The sequence below is a fragment of the Notolepis coatsorum genome (assembly GCF_963971535.1).
Source record: "Notolepis coatsorum genome assembly, chromosome: 18".
NCBI lineage: Eukaryota > Metazoa > Chordata > Actinopteri > Aulopiformes > Paralepididae > Notolepis > Notolepis coatsorum.
In genome coordinates, this window is record NC_140182.1 from 79,550,568 (window position 1) to 79,572,451 (window position 21,884).

General features: G+C 40.5%; 1 protein-coding gene across 5 annotated transcripts in view; it reads right to left on the reverse strand.

Annotated features, from left to right (window-relative positions):
- bmal2 (basic helix-loop-helix ARNT like 2) overlaps positions 1-21,884 on the reverse strand; it is a 124,782-nt gene that overhangs the window by 13,096 nt on the left and 89,802 nt on the right. For all 5 annotated transcript variants that reach the window (XM_084334329.1, XM_084334330.1, XM_084334328.1 and 2 more), the window contains 8 exons: positions 21,086-21,178; positions 20,841-20,958; positions 15,775-15,924; positions 12,085-12,331; positions 7,076-7,182; positions 5,534-5,684; positions 5,344-5,414; positions 3,638-3,752 (listed from right to left, as the gene is read on the reverse strand). In XM_084334329.1, the coding sequence (XP_084190455.1) occupies positions 3,638-3,752; positions 5,344-5,414; positions 5,534-5,684; positions 7,076-7,182; positions 12,085-12,331; positions 15,775-15,924; positions 20,841-20,958; positions 21,086-21,178 (1,052 nt within the window). The remainder of the gene's footprint in view (positions 1-3,637; positions 3,753-5,343; positions 5,415-5,533; positions 5,685-7,075; positions 7,183-12,084; positions 12,332-15,774; positions 15,925-20,840; positions 20,959-21,085; positions 21,179-21,884) is intronic.

A 21,884-nucleotide genomic window follows, 5' to 3' on the forward strand; every position in this document is an offset into this window, starting at 1 on the left:
GCCTGAAACACAGAGCTGCCTCTACGCCACACAGCATGAAACACAGAGCTGCCTCTACACCACACAGCCTGAAACACAGAGCTGCCTCTACGCCACACAGCATGAAACACAGCGCTGCCTCTACGCCACACAGCCTGAAACACAGAGCTGCCTCTACACCACACAGCCTGAAACACAGAGCTGCCTCTACGCCACACAGCATGAAACACAGAGCTGCCTCTACACCACACAGCATGAAACACAGAGCTGCCTCTACACCACACAGCATGAAACACAGAGCAGCCTCTACACCACACAGCATGAAACACAGAGCTGCCTCTACGCCACACAGCCTGAAACACAGAGCTGCCTCTACACCACACAGCCTGAAACACAGAGCTGCCTCTACGCCACACAGCATGAAACACAGCGCTGCCTCTACGCCACAGCCTGAAACACAGAGCTGCCTCTACGCCACAGCCTGAAACACAGAGCTGCCTCTACACCTGTACACCACACAGCCTGTGAAACAGCTCTGCCTCAAAGTGTCTTACAAGTGTAACAATTTCCTGACCTCCACGACCAAATTAGTTTGAAATAAAATTATTTCTGAAACAGGATGGAAAATAGCATCAGGTTCTGAAGTTCAAAGTGAGTGACGCCAATTTGTGATGGAACTGGACTCATCAATTATGGTTGTAGAGACGGATCTTCATGATCAATATAGGTTTAATACTGAAACCCACAAAGTACATGTAGGTTAAATGAGCTTTGGCTGAGAGGAGTGTTTCCAGAACGCTGCGGTGGAGAAGGGGACCCAGCTCTCTTGGATAGAGAAGGGTAAGGGTTGGGGACATTGTCTCTCTAGGTGTGAGATTCAAGCTATTATTAGGACAGACAAAGGGATTCCTCCACACATGTACAGTAGATATAGTATCACAAAGAGCCAAATATTAAGCTGGACTGAACATTCATGAGTTATGCAGTGATGTAGTTATCAGAAGAGTAAACACAGCGGTACCATCCTTTCTGCACAAGGAAACCATACCCTTAAGTTTAGGGGCTACGCTCATCGTTGTTTCCATGGAGGAGGTGAATAAACATGGCTGCACAGACGCCATGAAGTGAAATTATTTCCCCTTCTTTTCCCCCCCAACCATACCTCTATGGCTACGTTTATCGTTGTTTCCACGGAGACAGGTGAATATGAATACAAATTATATTATATATTTTTTATGTCCTGATGGTAATTTGAGGTACTTTGGTTAACACATTCGGCGCCAGACCCGAGATATCCCGGGTTAACTCGCCATGCGTTGGGCGCCAGACCCGAGATATCTCGGGTTTTGGTCGTTATTTATTTTATTCTATATTTCTATTCATTTCAGGCACATGGACCTCGGGGTTACCATAGGGAATCATTCTGAGATCGCCAGAGTGCAATACCGGCCGCATCCTGCTAGGTGGCAGTATCGCCCACCCTTTGAAACCCTCCTTCACACCGGGTGTTACACTTAAATCTCTCCGGACGCCATATTCTGGGTCAGGCGAGTCTAGCGGTTCACCCGATCACATTGAAACGCGTCCAATGACCCTCCATGCATGTGTGTGCCGGATTATGTCAAGTACACCAATACTGGAAATCGCGATCAGACAATTGGAATATTCTTTTTGGAATACCCCCGATCAAAGGTAAGGACTATCTGACGTCAATTCCAGCTTGATCGTACAATGTTTTCATATCGATCCAGCCGATCAGCGTGTGTGGTGTTCAAGACGAATGCTGTTACTGGCCATCAAAGCATAAAAAAACGACCCCCCCACCCCTTTCATGCATTCATGATGAAACATAATACATATTATATACATTTGAATTGGAAATAGTAGTGTCCAGGCAAGAAACGCCAACGCTTATAGTAGAAATTAAGTAGCGCCCTATAACTCAGCTTTTCAGGAATTATCCCGGATCACTCCTAAACTATACAATATTCACCACGGGATAACGTGCGAACATATACATGATTTTTTTTTCTTTTTTGCATCTTGGACAGAAGATAGTTACTGTAAAATGACCATAGTATTGTATCCATAGCTATAATATAGAATATAGATATAGCTCGGCAAACATCGTCACGCACAGTGAAAATAGGCTCTAGATAGCTGGCGCTCTAGCTACGAGGATAAGGCTAATCCCTGGCAGTTAATGTGTTAACTCATTGGCTGCCAGCTAGTATCCTTATCCTGTGGTAGCTACTGCCAAGCTGTAAACGATGGGAGTTAGTCACCTTGTTTGTAGAGCTAAATCTATATTATAGCCATGGATGCAATACTATAGTCATTTGACATTGAGTTTCTTCCGGTCAAGATGCAAAAAAAGAGATAATTTTTCCATCCATACGTTCCCGTGTTATACCGTGGTGAATATAAGTATGGTTTTAGAGCGGTCTAGGGTAATTCATGAAATGCTTAGTTATGGCAGTATACGTTGATTACATTGTAGACGTTGCTGTTTCCTTCCTGAACCCGCTATTGTTTCCGGAATCAAATCCACATTATAGGTATTATGTTCCATCATGAATGCATGAAAGTAACGGCATTCGCATTGAACACTAAAAACGGTTATCAGCCCGATCAGTATGAAAGCATTGCAGGATCAAGCTAAAATGTACGTCAAATCGCCCTTACCTGTGGCCGGGAGTAATCCAAAAAGAATATTCAAATTGTTTGATCGCCATCCGGTATATCCAATGTCCATTTGCTCGACGGCATAATTCACCACAACATATGGATCGGAGATATCTGACGCGCTTCAATGTAACCGGCAGAACCGTTCGTATTGCCAGACAAGGAAAAATGTAACCCGAGACCTGGGGCCGTCCCACATAGAAATGAGATACTAGATAGGTAATAGAAATACAGGGGTAGAAAGGGTGCTCGATACCGCCGTCTAGCGTGATGCGGCCGGTATTGCACCTAGGCATTCTCAATGCGATTCCCAATGTTGACGCAGAGTCAGTGGGCCTGTAATGAATAGAAATATCAAATAAAAGAAATAACGATGAAATAGGGCGGCTACGTGGTGTAGTGGGCAAGGCGCTCGCCACGAAATCTGGAGATGCTGGGCTCGCCTGTTCGAGCCCAGCGCTCCACATTTGCTTTCAGTTTAGCTGGTCGTCCGTACTAATACACATTGGCCGTATTAGGGGGTGGGAAACTGATGGGTGGGGATCGGGCGTTGTGGACAGCGACTCCTACAGGTCGGTTGGTGCGCCTGCGCAGTAGAATCAGGAAGTGTCGGGGGCAGCGTGAGCCTCCCACGTGTTACTCCTCGCCACTGAGAGATCGAGCTGCGCAGGTGAAAAGATGCGACTGCTGTTACCTCAAGTACCGGAGGGGACTTGTGCTGTGTATGACTTAGTCCACATTGCAGCCGGCTTGTGGGAGGCAAGAAACAGCGTTCGTGACAGGGGAGGGTTGAATTGGATGATACGAAATTGGGATGGGAGAAAATATAGAAAAAGTGGATTAAAAAAAAAAAAAAAAAAAAAATATGAAATAACGTATATATACGTGGTTGGCGTTCAACGGTTGTCGGACAAACACTTATATAAATGTTGTCGGCGTCCAATGAGTTAAGAGTGTCAATCAAATGCCTCACCTGTTGTAATCCAGCAGCTCGTTAGCGATCTGGGTCCCTATACTTCCTGCATAGATCAAGGTACTGGAGCTGCCGGAGCCTCCTGGGATGATGGGAAGGGATTTCTTGCCGTCTTCTACAGAGGAAGAAAACACAGGGATGAGACGACCTGTTGTTCATAGAATGAAATGACTGCATTGTTAAATAATGCAATCAAAATTACTTCTCTTATTAGATTGAAATGTATTGTCATTATACAACACAAGTACAGTACAACGAAAATAAGTTTGGCATCCAAACTGCAAATGTATAGGTGATTATACTGGGTATAAAATATATAAATTAGTACTACAGAGTAATAGTGCTATCAGATGTATGTACATGAGTTGTAGTATTAATATGTACAGTGATACAAGTATAAAGACAGGGTAGTAAGTCATACTGGCCAGCAGCGTAACTAGTAAGAGTAGGTAAGTGATATGTACAGATATAGATATAGCATCTACAGATTATATAATGTAAAAAGGATTATATGCAGGCATGTACAGATAAATGTAACTCATATATTAGTGGGTTAAAGTCCCTTTGATCATAAATCACTAAAGTTACAGATATGTATCAGTAATAATCAAACCGTAAACAAAGAGGCCTATTGGTACCGGTATGTTAGATCCTAATATGAAACACTATGTGATTTAATGTTCTATGCCTTACCTTTGTCTGTTTTGCTGCAATCTATTTTATACTTATTTTATGTCTGCACTTTTTTTTGTAAATGTTGTGCTAATTTTATGCCAATTTTGTATGCCTGTCTTTTTTGCTGATGTGAAGCACTTTGAGCTGCAATTCTTGTATGAAAGGTACTATACAAATAAAGTTTATTACATTATATATATATTAGTGCTGTCAATAGATAAAAGAAAATGAACGAATTAATCTCACGATTTTCTGTAATTAATCTAGATTAAAAATTGCATTTTTCTACTTAAGACTGAAGTTTGTAACAGATATTTACTTGAGTAAAGTCATGGAATTAATGTAAAATCAACACAAAGAAAGTATATTTAGATTCAAAGACTATTTTAATAGCTTTCTTTGAATACACGGTTTCTCTCCTGTGACATACAAATGTTTAACAAAACCATCAACATTGACTCAGCTAGACCTCTTTCTTATATCCGCGGCGCTAACAGAAATAAAAACAACCGAGGCATATGTTAAAGTGCAGATTGGTTTAGAGGATGATAATGTCTTGTATGAACTACCAGTAATATAAATCATATTAACAACAAAAATGTGTTCCATCTTCATGTCAGATGATTTTAAAAAAGGTGCATGAGTCGATGCAAAAAAAGAACAAGCAAATATACTGCTGAAAGTTCAGAACGTTGAAGATTTTTCACTCCATAGATTAATCTAGATACATTTATTTTAATGCTTTAAATAATTTAAATTAATCTCCAAAGTTAAAGCATTAACTTTGACAGCCCTAATATATATACATACGGTAAGAATAAATATATATAAGGTGTACAATGTACAGCACTAATGTACATGCCATCATACGGGTTATATACAGGTGTACAAGTAGGTATATACCGGTAGAAGGATTATGCAGGTATATTAAGACAGATATGGATATATATATATACAGTATATGCAATAAATATAGTTGTATATTAGTATAACTACTGTTATTTGGGTTGTCTCCCCCCGTCCCCACTAACCTTCAGAAGTCTTGGAATTGCCAGGCTGTTCCAACTTGTTTTCTGATTGGCTGGTTGGACTGTGGTCGTGCCTTGGGAGGAGAGGGGAAAACAGTGTGAGGTGAGCTGAATGTGGGCGGTGTGCACTGTTACGTCATGTCATGCTAGGAGGTTCTGTGTAGAGGTCAGGGGGGGCGGAGCTTGTACTCACGATATGACTGTATTAGTCGACACAATGTATTCTACTTCTTTGGTCCAGGGATTAACAAAACTAAACCACTGACTTTGTAGAGAGACAAAGGAGCCATGTTTCGTTTTGAACTTATAGCAGTTTGTCTCTATTTTCTCTTTGCTCCGCAGCGCTGTGGAGAGAAGAGGGTAGAGAGAGAGAGAGAGAGAGAGAGTTAGAATTGGGTACGGCTAAAGACAAAAACTTTTCAAAACACCACAAAAAACATTCTAGTCTAGGGAATGGCTATAGCAAGGGTATCATTAACGACATTAACGAGGCATAAGCACACCCTCTGCCCTGGGCCTCCGGGTGAGGAAATAAAAGTTAGGAAAACGATAGGGAATGTTTAAGACAGAAATATAGAATGGGGAAGCTGGAAAATGTAAAATGGTGATCTAGATGTATAACAAAGCCATATCAACAGGGACAAAGTCTTCCCAGTAGGTTAGTGGTCTAGTAGTTCATGTCCAATTCTGGCTGGACTACAGCTAAACACAAGGGTGTATGTTTGGTTTCAACACTGAGGGGGGGGGGGGGGGGGGGGGCACTTTAAGCATAGGGTCCCTCCCCCAGGAACTTTTTGCATTCAACACTTTATTTCCTGCATTCTGGTGTACTTTTCTGCACCAATTTGTACATTTTCTGCATCAATTTATGGTGGAAATGTCTTTATTTATGTAAAGGAAAAGACAAAGTGCAGGTACCCGCTGACACAAATATAATGGAATATAATGCAGTAAGGCTCTCAGGCATTCATTTGCTACATTCTTTGAGGGGAACAAATTGATCTCTTCTCAATATTGAGGGGGACATGTCCCCTGTAACCCCCCATAAACCTCTGCCTATGGCTAAACCTGCGCTCCTGGGTGCATTCGGCTGTCTGTCATTTAATGCTGAAGAAGGTCTCTTGCAGTACAATTTCTCATTTGCACTACGTTGTAAAAGCAATAATGAATCACAGATTAGGGCAGGGTAAAAGTATAAATAAATATATACTGAATAGTTTCATTTGAAGTATCCAATATAGATTCTCCAAGAAATCGATCTTTTAATCTACGCCTTTTCTCGATGGACATGTGAAGACTTGCACTAAACATTATTTCCAGTGCGCCCCGTGTCCTGCAGGGGTCATCTTTTGACGACAGCGGCAGGTGCCAGTCTCCTGAAACCAGCCGCCAACCACAAATCAATGTCGATTTTGGAAATCAAATCGAAACGGGACCTTGGTGAATCGAAATCGAATCGGTAATCAGTGCCAATAACCCACATTTACATTTACTAATTTAGCTGACACTTTTATCCATAGCGACTTAAAAATTGTGAACCACAAGTCAGCAGGAGGGGTACATCTCTGGCAGCTAAGGGTCAGTGGCATTGTTCGTCAAATAGTGTTGAACTTGAGTGCTAACTCTAAAAGTGCAGTAAGAAGGTTAGTTTTCCATTTTTATTCTTATTTCACATATTATCAAGCCCCATCACAAAAAAAACTAACAGTTTGGATCACAGGATAAGGGAGCTTGCCTTTTCTATGTCTATCAGCTAAGTGCGGTAGGTCATCCTGGTGGAAGTACTCGTAGCACGACGTCCCAAGCAGCTCCTGGGGCAGATACCCTAGAATAGTCGTTGCTCTGTGGAAGAGAGGAGAAGTTCTGGTTCATCCTTGTATCGACTGCAGTTCAACAGCGGTTTACAGGTTGAACTGGCTGCAAAATTGTTCTCCCCTTTCTATGGACAGTGTACGGATGTGGATTTGATTTGATCTTTATTTATCTCGAACAACCATAAACACACAAAATTTAAATAACTAAATTAAAAATAAAAATAAAAACTAAAAAAACTAAATAAAATACAAATACAATTAAATATATCTTCCTAGACATGGAAGCAATTGTTAACATAGCTCAAGACAAATGGTTTTGTTTGAGAAGGGACAGAAAGAAGCAAAGCTTATCTGGTCCTGCCCCTTCCTTACAATATCATATTAATATGTAATAAGTTATCTATCAATATCAAAAATAATACCTATCCACTACAGCAAAAGATAAATAAATAATTACAAAAATACTAGTTCACATTATTTTCAAGCTCCTCTAACTTATACTTGTCCAAGAATTCCTGTTTATATCTGCATTTAAACATTTCAATAGTACTTGTTTTTATTGCTACATCAAGGCCATTCCAAATGGATACCCCACAAACTGAGATGCACTTGCTTTTGAGAGTAGTAGGGACAATAGGTTGTTTTAAATTCAATTACCCTCTTACATTATAACCCCCATCTCTGCCCATGACATTTTTTTGTATGTTGCCCGGGACTATATTTTGTGTTACTTTAAGCATGAATTGTGCAGTTTTGAATTTAACCAAATCTTTAAATTTCAGAGTTTGACTTTTAACAAATAAACAATTGGTATGATCTCTATAACCAGCATGATGTACAATCCTTATAGCTATTTTTTGTGTGCATATCTTTTGTAGGTTGGTTTTATATGTATTTCCCCAAACTTCAACACAATAGGGTACAATGAGTGTGCAATACACTGCAACCTTCTACGGAGTGGAGTGATTATTCATGATCTGCTTTGATATCATGATATATATACCACTACTTTTAATTAATATTTGCTCAAAGTAGGGCTGTCCCCGACTAAGGATTTGGATATATTTCAATATATATATTGAAAAAAAAAAGTATACTTTTTTTTTATCATTCCATTTGGGCTGTGGGGGTGCTTAACACTTTCATTGCCACTGGTGAACGTGGTAAAACGTGGTTAAATGCCACCACCCACTTCAATGATAGCGTTGTGAACGCATAATCTCTGTCTTAAATTATGGCTATGTGTCTAATCTGCCCGTCGCTTATCAATGACTTGTTTGCAGTCAACATTGTCGAAACGGATTGTGTTTTTTTTTTTAAATCGGTTCATTTCCGTTTTATAGCATTTTGAAAAGCCCTCGTTTTTCAGGAAAATATATAGATTCCGTGATAAACGGCATTTACTGGAATATTCTGGAATACACAAAAACCTTGTAATTTTTCGGCCTATTTATGAATCGTTTTCAAATAAACGCTAGATTATCGATGTACTTATGCACACTATAGAGGCGGGCTGAAATATCGATTATCTTATTTCCTGATCAGCGAGCACACACTCACAGCCACACACACACATATGGGACACGTTGATATATAGGTGAAAACAGCTCTGATTATCCTAAGACTGGTCAAATAGATTCCTTACCTCAGATCAGATGTTATCCAAAAAGATTATTCCAATTCCTGATCGCCATTCCAAATATCGATCGCGTTTATTGATTCAGCGTTGGGTGCTGGAAATACATAATCCACGCTGTTCTGATGGCCTGCGATCACTTGGTCTCTTCAGTTGGCTTGATGGAAAAGTAACATGACCCCCCCCCCCCCCCCCCATCAGTCTAAACTAATGGGGTGCAGTTACACAGGGAGAGACTCTGCAACACTAGCGTGAGGCTCGATGGATGAAATATGAATTCAAATCGCCAATAAAAAAAAATACGACAAACAAACACTATATAGCGTTGCCGGCACTCAACTGGCGGCATGAACTAACGACAAAACGCGTCGCTGGCATCCAACGTGTTAATGTCTGAAGGAGTCGACGGAAGGCTTCTTGTCCTCTGCAAAAGCATGCAATTGGTCCACTGATGGATACATCTTTCTAGTCTAGTGCTAGTCTAGTCCTCCCACCTCTTGCAGAGACAAGTCGCATTTCTTTCCTCTCTCCCTAGGCCTTCAAGGCCGTTCCTACCGCCGCCTCTACTGCTCCATGGAGCCCGACGCTGCTATGCTCTGCTTCGTGCCGGTGGCCGGACTATACTCAAATCAACTCTAAATGGATCTAATCAGTGGATTGCATATTTTCTTCAAGAAGCAGAATAAGGCTAACCCTCTCTGCCTATTGGGACATCATAATCAGGCTACCAACTTGAAGACGTGGTCATTTTTGGATTATGGAAGCTTTTGGACTGCAATACGAAGATTTTGGATCTGTTTACCGCGCACAGGATCTACCAAAATGAACTGATAAGACACTTGGACACTTGGACTAATAATGCATTCAGTCATTTGGACGGAGTTGTTAAAACTCACTCCACTCAAATCAATAGAGTTATATTTCACTCTATTCAAATCAAATTTAAAGTGACGTGGCTGGGATAAATGGGCCAGTCAGTCAGCCAAAACAAATTCCTGGACCAAGGTCGAAACAGGGAGCTGCTGGAGTCGAAGGCCCTCTGGGAGATAAGAGTGGCGAGCGGCTTCCCCACCCGCAATCCCTACCTCCCCCACCCATGACTTGGCCTGTGCACTCCCCCCCACCTTCCCCCCCCCCCCCTCCTCTGCATTGGCGCTGCACTGTCGGCTGCCTCGTGTAAGGGATCACTCCCCCCCCCCCCCCTACAGCCCTGTAACAACCCCAACCCACTCCCCCCTCCTTCCGTAAATGGCGCTGCCTATGACGGCTGCCAGTCTGTTTGCGGTGGTGAATATGCATATGGTTGTCTCAAGGCTCTGTACCATTATTACTATCTAAAATGTAATAATTGTGGAATATTACTGCAATGAGCTGTATGTGTATGATCCAAGCGTCCTATGATCCTCATAGGAGCATAACAGAAAAAAGCATTCCATGTGAAGGTATTCTGTATCTATTCTGAATAAACCTTTGTTTATCAAGTCTATCTTCGACTACCTACAATCATTGATCGGGTTAAATTCCCTCACAGTGAGAATGGACCATCAGAAGCATCGATGGGGAATCGAGCATTAGCAAAGAGACAGACCATTAGCAAAGCCTGGTGCATCACGAAATAAGGTAGGATTCATTGTAGAGCAGCAAAGATGCAAAGATGAAACCATTCGTTCTATCTGTGGATCTTGACTCAGGGTATCTGCAGGTTTCAACAAGTACAATTTAAGACTTTTTAATACCGCTTACCGGTAATTTAATACCAATTTCACAACAATACTAGCAAAAAGAAAAACACATAGCAACACTTGCGCAGCTGCACTTGCGCGCCAATTTCAATTATCACGCATACAAGCTCTTTTATTTTTATTTTTTTTTTTATCTCCCGATTAAAATTATTAGATTATTTAATCTCCCGACAGCCGGGCTGCCCCCCCAAAAAAATATGTATACCTGTGCAAATTACATCTCAGATTTTTTAATACTGTATAAGGCCTTACATTTAAAATGATTAATTTAATACTGTTTAAGACTTTTTAACACCCTGCAGCTACCCTGAGTAAAGATGAGACTTACTGGCCTACAGGGTGACACGAGTAACAATGACTCCTGAGTAGGGTGACCAGATGCAAAAAGTCCAAAAGTGGGACAACAGTAAGATTTTGGTGGGACAAAGTGGGACAACAGTACGATTTTGGTGGGACAAAGTGGGACAAAGTGGGACAGATAGATAATGTAATTTTTTTTATTAGAATAACTGCCATGGTCTTCACTGAATAGATTTAAATCAAAGGTTAAAGGTTAAATCAAAATAAATACCACCTAACATCTGTTTTAAATATTCAAACGTCATCACTTGACAGTCTGTCTTGTGTTTGATATTCCCTGTTAACACAGAACTAGGGAAAACAGTGTAGTATAATACAAAAATAATAATACAAATAAATTGTGTTTCTATATTAGAATAACTGCCATGGTCTTCACCGAATAGATTTAAATCAAAGGTTAAAGGTTACCACAGTCGGCTGACCTGTATGAATGGGAGTGTTGTACTGTGTGATAGACACTTGTTATCTCAGCTGCAGTGACCTTGTCCGTCTGACTATCATTGTTTGGTTTAAAAAGAAACGTATCCATAGATCTGGATGTTTCTTTTTGGTGAGCCACTTTCAAGTGAGACTCACGTCCACTGTGGTGCTTCAAGTTGTATTCTCCTCCATGCGCAATTGAAAACGAACTATGACACAAAACACAGAAAGCCTGCTGCGGATTGCCTGCCATCTGCCTCACCCAGTCATGTGTCGTTTGCCAGTCTTGGTTGTAACTGCAGGTCCGTTTCTTTTTACTGCTTTCCATCTTGAACTAGTTCGCTTGTAATGTTGTTGTGTTTTTTTTGACCAATCAGATTTGCGATATGAGGTAGCGTCACGACTCAGTCTCGTCACCAGCAGGCAAGCAGCACGCTAAAGTACTATAACCAATCAGAGCAATGTGTGTGGACAAGAGGCGGGTTGCTACGTTTACTGTCTGTAGGGAGGGGCTTTTAGACGCATGTTTTTTTTGGCTTCGAAAAGAGGGACATCCTCTCAATATGAGGGACGCGGGACATTTGGTCAAATGGTGGGACAGTACAACCAAAAGGGGGACACCTGGTCACCCTACTCCTGAGGCATGACACACACATGACATCGGAATCTACCCCCTCCCCTCCCCTCTCCCTCCCCTTCCGCCTCAAACACATTGAGCCACATCTACATCTAGGAGAACCCCATTGGTACAAAAGCACAAACGACGGCTAACCTTTGATCGACAAAGGTGAACTTGCCATCCATGGCATAGCGCGTGATGAACTCTGTGGGCTTGACCTGGACCGGGACCCCCCCGTTGGTCTCGGGGGCTGCGTGGGAGTGGATTCGTCCCACCGCCACCAGGCAGCTATAGTGGGACAGGTCCTTGTCCGTCTCTGCCTCTCCCTCCATGCCCAGCTGACTGGTGGGCCAGCTGCGCATGTAGCCTGTGCAGTGGACCGTGCTGTACCTCTGGGACTCTGTGCACACGTGATATTTACATTTAGTAATTTAGCTTAATGCTTTTATCCAAAGAGACTTACAGATTGTAAACAACAAGTCAGCAGGAGGGGTACACCTCTGGCAGCTAAGGGTCAGTGGCATTGTTTGTCTTGAGTCAAACTTGAGTGTTACACTCTGGTGCATAGTAGTATAGACATTATTAGCATGATATGTAGTAGTATAAGTATAGTAGCATAGTAGTATAGACATATTAGCATGATAGGTAGTAGTATAAGTATAGTAGCATAGTAGTATAGACATATTAGCATGATAGGTAGTAGTATAAGTATAGTAGTATAGATATATTAGCACGATAGGTAGTAGTATAAGTATAGTAGCATAGTAGTATAGACATATGAGCATGATAGGTAGTAGTATAAGTATAGTAGCATAGACATATTAGCATGATAGGTAGTAGTATAACTATAGTAGAATACATATTAGCATGATAGGTAGTAGTATACGTATAGTAGTATAGACATATTAGCATGATAGGTAGTAGTATAACTATAGTAGCAGACATAATAGCATGATAGGTAGTAGTATAAGTATAGTAGCATAGGCATATTAACATGATAGGTATAAGTATAGTAGCATAGATATTAGCATGATAGGTAGTAGTATAAGTATAGTAGCAGAGTAGTAAGGTACATAATACTAAAGACAGTAATAATTTATATTTTATTTAATTTCCGATATTATTTGAAAAGGTATGTTTTTAGTCGACGGCGAGCATGTGCACACGACACACAAGCATGCACGCGCACACACACCAACAATTATTGTACCAGTCCAACACTTTTTGCAACACAAAAGGGTTGAATAATTACAAATGTTATTGAAATCGGGAAATGAGAGCAAACGTATGTCATACCTGCAACACAGCTGATGATCTGATTTCAACTGATTCAAACGCTGATTCAAATGTATTGTCATCATACAGCACAAGTACTATACAACGCAGAGTTTGGCATGTAACAGTAAAGTGCAAATGTAATAGTAAAGTGCAATAGTAATATACAATGTACAGGTGATTAGACTGGGTATAAATATATATAAATTTGTACTACTGAGTAATAGTGCTAATTAATACTATATAGTTGTAGTATTAATATGTACAGTGATGCAGGTATAAAGACACTATGGTAGTAAGTCATACTGGCCAGCAGTGTAACTAGTAAGAATAAGTAAGGGATATGTAGATATAGATATAGTATCTACAGATATGTAAAACGGATTATATGCAGGTATGTACAGACCGGTGTGGATATATATATATATATATATATATATATATATATATATATATATATATATACACACGGTAATAATAAATAAATAAATTATTAAAGATACTATGTTTGTTTCTGACTCAAAGTGAGTGTGTGTGTGTGTGGGTGTGTGTGTGTGTGTGTGTGTGTGGGTGTGTGTGTGTGTGTGTGTGTGTGTGTGTGTGAGTGAGAGATAGGGGGGGGTGAGAGAGATGAGGAAGGGGCAAGAGAGAAAGAGAGATGGGAGAGTGTGTGTGTGAGAGAGAGGCGGGGGGTGTGAGTCCTCAGCCCTTGTGTGGGTGAATGTAACAAGTTCCTAACGTTTTCTTTACCCTATTATTTCATGCACACTTTATTCATTGTTTTAAATGATTATTTTAGTTTTAAAGTTATTTTGTGCATCACTCTGTTTTGAATTTGATGCAAATTTGCAATGCATGATGAGGGTCATATTTTTGTGTTAAATGGCTGCATAAAGCAAGCATTTGTTTTTAAAAACTTGAAAAATATCCATTTAAGGTAGATATAAAAAAAAAGAAAATGCGATTAATTTGCGATTAATCGTGAGTTAACTATGGACAATCATGCGATTAATCATATTAAATATTTTAATCGATTGACAGCACTAATATATATATATTAGGGCTGGCCCCAATTAGTCGAATAGTCGACTAATCAATCGAAAGGAGCCATAGTCGACTGCCAACCGCTTATATATATATATTAGTGCTGTCAATCGATTAAAATATTGAATCTGATTAATCGCATGATTGTCCATAGTTAACTCACGATTAATCGCAATAATTTTTTTCCTCTACCTTAAACGGATATTTTTCAAGTTTTAATACTCTTATCAACATGAGTCAACAAATGCTTGCTTTATGCAGCCATTTAACACAAAAAGATGACCCTCATGCATTGCAAATTTGCATCAAATTCAAAACAGAGTGATGCACAAAATAACTTTAAAACTAAAATAATCATTTAAAACAATGAATAAAGTGTGCATGAAATAATAGGGGAAAGAAAACGTTAGGAACTTGTTACATTCACCCACACAAGGGCTGAGGACTCACCCCCCCCGCCTCCCCATCTCTCTCTCACACACTTTCTCTCTTGCCCCTTCCTCATCTCTCTCACCCCCCTCACATGCACGCGCACGCACGCACGCACACACACACACACACACACACACACACACACACTTTGAGTCAGAAACAAACATAGTATCAATGAGAGTATCAATAATACACCTGAGTGAAGTCTAGAGAAAAAAATAATATATATATTAAGGCTGTCAAAGTTAACGCGGTATTAACGCGTTATCGCCTGATTCTATTAACGCCACTATTTCTTTTAACTCACAATTAACTAAAAAAATAATAATAACAAAAAAACATTTCTTTTGTACCTTCATTTTTTTTTTTTACTAGACTTCACTCATGTGTATTATTGATGCTCTCATTGATACTATGTTTGTTTCTGAAGTGTGTGTGTGTGTGTGTGTGTGTGTGTGTGATATAGAGAGAAAGAGAGGAGGGTGAGAGAGATGAGGAAGGGGCAAGAGAGAAAGACCTGGGAGAGTGTGTGTGTGAGAGAGAGAGAGGGGGGGTGTGTGATTACTCAGCCCTTGTGTGGGTGAATGTAACAAGTTCCTAACGTTTTCTTCCCCCTATTATTTCATGCACACTTTATTCATTGTTTTAAATTATTATTTTCTTTTAAGTTATTTTGTGCATCACTCTGTTTTGAATTTGATTCAAATTTGCAATGCATGAGGGTCATCCTTTTGTGTTAAATGGCTGCATAAAGCAAGCTTTTGTTGTCTCTCATGTTGATAAGAGTATTAAAACTTGGAACTTGAAAAAGATCTGTTTAAGGTAGATAAAAAAAATTAAAAAATATGCGATTAATTTACGATTAATCGTGAGTTAACTATGGACAATCATGCGATTAATCGCGATAAAATATTTTAATCGATTGACAGCACTAATATATATATATATATTTTCTAAAACGTTAATCGTGCGTTGAAATTTTTTTTGGCGTTAAAAGAATTGTGCGTTAATGCGTTAACTTTGACATCCTTAATATATATATACGGTGTATAGAGCATTATTGTACATGAGAGTTCTCCTCCTTCCTCCTACCTTTCTTCTTGGAGGCGTCGGTGTGGAACTCGCTCTCCTCCACCTTAATGGAGACCTTGTTGTACTTCATGCGGCAGAAGAAGGAGCGCCGCGCGCCAGAACACAAGCGTGCTGCTCCGAGCGGGAGGTCAGCCTGGACCTGTAGGCCGGCTGGGGACAGGAGGAGGCTGTTAACAACACACTGTGGCCCTGCAGGCCGGCTGGGGACAGGAGGAGGCTGTTAAACACACAACACACTGTGGCCCTGCAGGCCGGCTGGGGACAGGAGGAGGCTGTTAAACACACAATACACTGTGGCCCTGCAGGCCGGCTGGGGACAGGAGGAGGCTGTTAAACACACAACACACTGTGGCCCTGCAGGATACGGACGGACGGACGGACGGACGGACGGACGGGCGCGCACACACACGCGCGCACGCGCACACGCACACACACACACACACACACACACACACACACACAGGCTGTTAAACATACAACACACTGGACCTGCAGGCCGGCTGGGGGACAGGACAAGACTGTTAAACACACAACACACTGGGGTGGAAAGTATGTACCTTAAAAGGTGCTGTAAGTGGTATATTCTTGTTAAAATTTGTGTTAAATAGCTCTACATTCCAACAGTGTTTGGTCAGTAACATGGGTCTCCCAGTCCCTCCGCTCTGCAGTAAACAGAAAATACATTTCCTGGTATCCTGTTCCCACTTTATCCAACCAGGAGAGAGTACCCTAGATATTTTTACTTATTTCAAGAAATCTTGCTAAGCCAAATTTGCTTACTACACTGGCAGATTATTTTACTAGTTTCAAGCACACATCTGCTTAAAACTAGTTTTTATTTCTTATTTTTGTCAGAGCATTTTTGTCATGTGGAGTTCACTTATTTTAACAAAATACCACTTACAACATCTTAACTTTTAGTACAGCAAATTAAGTAAAATTTCTAGGTAGTATTTCCATTTCAAGGAATTTAATATATTATATTTTATACTTTCACTCCACTTAACAAACACATGCACCCTGCACTGCACCTTAACATTCACATACACTATACGCAAGACATTGTAAATAATTGACTTACCTCATTTTATAGTTAATTTTATCTTACTACTAAGGCTGTCAAATATATCGCGTTAATATCGCGTTAACTCCCGATTCTATTAATGCCACTAATTTTTTTAACTCAAGATTAACTAAAATTTTTATTTTTATTTTTTACTAGACTTCACTCAGGTGTATTATTGATGCTCTCATTGATACTATGTTTGTTTCTGAAGTGTGTGTGTGTGTGTGTGTGTGTGTGTGTGTGTGTGTGTGTGTGTGTGTGTGTGTGTGTGTGTGTGTGTGAGATATAGAGAGAGGGGGGTGAGAGAGATGAGGAAGGGGCAAAAGAGAAAAAGAGCTGGGAGAGTGTGTGTGTGAGGGAGAGAGGGGGGTGTGTGATTAATCAGCCCTTGTGTGGGTGAATGTAACAAGTTCCTAACGTTTTCTTTCCCCTATTATTTCATGCACACTTTATTCATTGTTTTAAATTATTATTTTCTTTTAAGTTATTTTGTGCATCACTCTGTTTTGAATTTGATGCAAATTTGCAATGCATGAGAGTCATCCTTTTGTGTTAAATGGCTGCACAAAGCAAGCATTTGTTGACTCGCATGTTGATAAGAGTATTAAAACTTGGAACTTGAAAAAGATCTGTTTAAAGGGGAACTATTTTACTATTTCTTTCACTATTTGGGCACTTTTACACAATTCCTGTGAGTCTATGGAACACCTCTGTAATATATATTTTTTTTTTATTCATTGTTTTGTATTTCTAATCAAGTCCTCAAAAACAGCATTTTTCTACCTCAAGATCTTAAGCCGTTTTGAGCCTGGGCTCCAACCACTGTGTGCAGCTCATCTTGTATCTCAACATTAACATGCAGCGGTGTCTCTCTGACATCACAAATCATCACATTTTCAAATGACTCAGTTCAGTGAGGGTGAATATTGTGAGAGGAGAATTGGAAGAATGCGCCAATATGAGAATTTTGAGACATAGATCATATTAATATAAGTTCACATAGCTAGGAAACAATGCTAAACACTCAAAAAGGCCATTTATAAGATAGTTCCCCTTTAAGGTAAAAAAAAATTTTTTAAATAAAAATGCGATTAATTTGCGATTAATCGCGAGTTAACTATGGACAATCATGCGATTAATCGAGTTAAATATTTTAATCGTTTGACAGCACTACTTACTACCTATTGTTACCATTCTTGTATTCATTGTTGTTTCTTAACACATTGCCCGCCGGGCATTGTGCCCATCTCATACCCCTCTCTGCCACCGTTGAAAGCCTATGGAGATGTTTACCTTCTTTGCAGGGCTATAACTTTTTAAATTGTATTGCTATATTGACATTACTATGGCCCATTCAACATCGATTATCTATCGTTCAGGATGTGGGAACGTTATATTTTTTCATTCATACATTGTTGTGTTAATACCTTATAGAACAGGGGTGGCCAACCAGTCAGAGACTAAGAGCCACAAAAATTACTGTGGTACCACAAAGAGCCACACCATATACCAGCGTTTCTCAACCTTTTTCTTCAGTCACGGCACCCTTCATGTGTTTATAGGTCTCACCCTCTGGCCTCTGAAGTTGCTAATGTCTTTTTTATTTGGGCCTCACAGGGTTAAAAGTACCCTGTGAGACCCACGGTTGCAAAATTACAAAATCACTTTTAGCCATTTAAAAAAAAGAATGTTTATTTAAAAAAATTTAAGCACATGTATAGTCAATTGGTCCTGTTGTTCAGCCTCAGAATGCTATTTGATAGTAAATAGGCCTCACAGGGTTAACCTCTTAAGCCCGAGATATACAGTAAAAGTGTATATTTTCAGCATTACGTTTGTTTACCAATTATTTTAACTGTTATTAGTGAAATATAAGATTATAGAAATCTCAGGGCATTGAGTCGGAAACCGGCGCATATTGACAGGAGGAAGTGGCACAGCCAAAAGTGAGTGTAGTCTTTTTTTTTTATCCACTTTTTCTCCCATTTTCTATATTTTCTCCCATCCCAATTTCGTATCATCCAATTCAACCCTCCCCTGTCACGAACGCTGTTTCTTGCCTCCCACAAGCCGGCTGCAATGTGGACTAAGTCATACATAGCACAAGTCCCCTCCGGTACTTGAGGTAACAGCAGTCGCATCTTTTCACCTGCGCAGCTCGATCTCTCAGTGGCGAGGAGTAACGCGTGGGAGGCTCACGCTGCCCCCGACACTTCCTGATTCTACTGCGCAGGCGCACCAACCGACCTGTAGGAGTCGCTGTCCACAACGCCCGATCCCCACTCATCAGTTTCCCACCCCCTAATACGGCCAATGTGTATTAGTACGGACGACCAGCTAAACTGAAAGCAAATGTGGAGCGCTGGTCTCGAACAGGCGAGCCCAGCGTCTCCAGATTTCGTGGCGAGCGCCTTGCCCACTATGCCGCGTAGCCGCCCTAAAGTGAGTGTAGTCTTATGAAGGAAGAGACTCAGGGCTTTCGAATTTCGAAAAACTACCCTACCCAGCTCACACCAGCCCCTGTCAATCATCTGACTTCTGGATAAACTTTTTTATTTCTCTTATTTTTGGGGATTATCTCCCACAAACCTGAACGTTATTGCCATAAAACAGAACGCAGTTAGTTTCTCTACCTTTCTGTGAACGTCTTGCAAAAAACGGTGTTGCAATACGATGAAAATGGTGGATAAATTTACATTATAAAAAAGATGGCAGAATTCAGTACTGTATCTACAAAACCTTCTGTTTAATCATCTTCCCTTTATTAATTTGCTTAGATTTTTCAGGTCTGGTAAATTTTAGCATGGTGTTATTCACAGTCAAAGATATATATTTTTTTTTAAATAGAATTGATATTCTCCTTTGGTTCATTACAATTTACTCAAGCCTATTTCTGACACTGATCCATATATGTCCCTAGATTCAGATACCAAGAACATGCAAATGGACCATTTAAAAAAAAATTATATGTTTATTCTACGTCCTTATGGAATGAGTGACATAAAAAAAATTATTATTATAATTAAAAAAAATAAATGTATGGATGGAAGAGCCGCACATTGACGGGCAAAGAGCCGCATACGGCTCGTGAGCCGCGGGTTGGCCACCCTTGTTCTAGAATATAAGTATGTTTTTAATCTTTTCTGCTGTAATTCCAAAAACGCTAGTTATAGGCCCAAACGCATATATAGATTATCGATTGCCGTTTCTTTCCCATACACGCTATATTAAAAAATTCAAATGTATATGATCGGTATACATTATGCTTCATCATGCGTGAAGGAAAGGGGGGGGGGGGGGGGGGGGTCGTTTATAATTCCTTGATCATCAGTAACGGCTTTATGTAGGTTGGGTGGATATATTGATCAGACTGATTACAAACAAGGAAGCGCACAATCGGGCTGAAAATAACATTATATTCCCCTTACCGTGGGCCAATGAGACTGGCGGTGAAAGATCCCAATTATACGACGCCGATCGCCTAGGTCCATTTCCGGTTTGTATGGCGCAATAAACGCCGAAATCATATCGATTATTAAGTTTAGAAAGCGATCCATATGTACTATAGTGTCTGTCGGGAGTCCCGTAACGAGATGTGACTGCCGGAGGACTTTCCTCGATGCACCGATGGCACTTCCTGTTTTTGCGAGTGTAACTCGGCCGACCATCCACCAGGCGGCGGTATTGAGCCGTTGCAGTCACATCTAGGGTCCAGCTATGGCATCGGGGGTTGGGTGGATGAATTATGAATGCCATGGCGAAAAAATGAAATATTGATCTCAAAAAACGCTGTACAGCGATCTTGGCAGACAACGCATGGCGGGCAATAACGCTGAACAGCGATTTTGGCGACCAATGTGTTAATTGTGCACTGTTGAGTCTGAGCTCTAAACACAAAAGTGCATTACCTGCAATGCCCATGTATTGTTGTGTATTTAACGTATAAAGAACTTGAACTTGAACTGAACACACACACAAAGAGACAAATATAATGCCTTACTTTTGGCATCTATCAGCCGTTCACGGGGGTACGACTCGGAAGCGGACAGCTGCTCCTTCACTTTACCCATGTCTTTAGGATGGATGTAGTCAAACAGACTCTGTCCAATCAGCTCGGTCTGCAACAGCCAAGATTTTTTTTAATTCCTAACCAATCAAAACACTCTTGGCGATACAAATGATTACAAAAGAATAGATGCTGTATCCTTAAAGCTGCCATATGTCAAGAGAAAAATACGTTTTTACCCGACTGTAGTTCAGTATCTTAGTGACCGTCTCGGAGACAAAGACTATCTTCCCGCGATCGCAGCCCACGACAAACAGAAAACCATCAGCAGCCTGAAAGACAGAGAACACAGGAGTCAATAATGGTGACAGGAACAGAGGAAGAGGTAGAGAGGAAGATAGACAGGGGCTGTTTTGTTAAAACTCACTGACTATGAGGTTACGCCATGCAATCTCAAGACCCGCCCTCTTTTCTTGATCCTCCAATCACGACCGCCCTCATTTACAGCGACAACTTTGTTTGTGAGCGGGCGACAGTGGCTCAGGAGGTAGAGCTGGTCGTCTAGTAATCTGAAGGTTTGATTCTGGCTCCTCCCGACAAGGCAAAGTGTCCTTGAGCAAGACACTTAACAACTAATTGCTCCTGATGAGCAGGTCGGCACCTTGCATGTTTGCCTCCACCGTCGGTGTGAATGTGTGAGTGAATGGGTGAATGTGAAGCGCTATATAAATGCAGTCGATAAAAGCACTATATAAACGACGATTTATCATTTGTGATTGGGGTCCGAGTGTATATGTTGCCGAAGTAACAGAGCATACAGCTAATGGATACAGTATTAACAACTAGTTAATTCATAGAGCATACAGCTAATGGATACAGTATTAACAACTAGTTAATTCATAGAGCATACAGCTAATGGATACAGTATTAACAACTAGTTAATTCATAGAGCATACAGGTAATGGATACAGTATTAACAACTAGTTCATTCATAGAGCATACAGCTAATGGATACATTATTAACAACTTGTTAACACT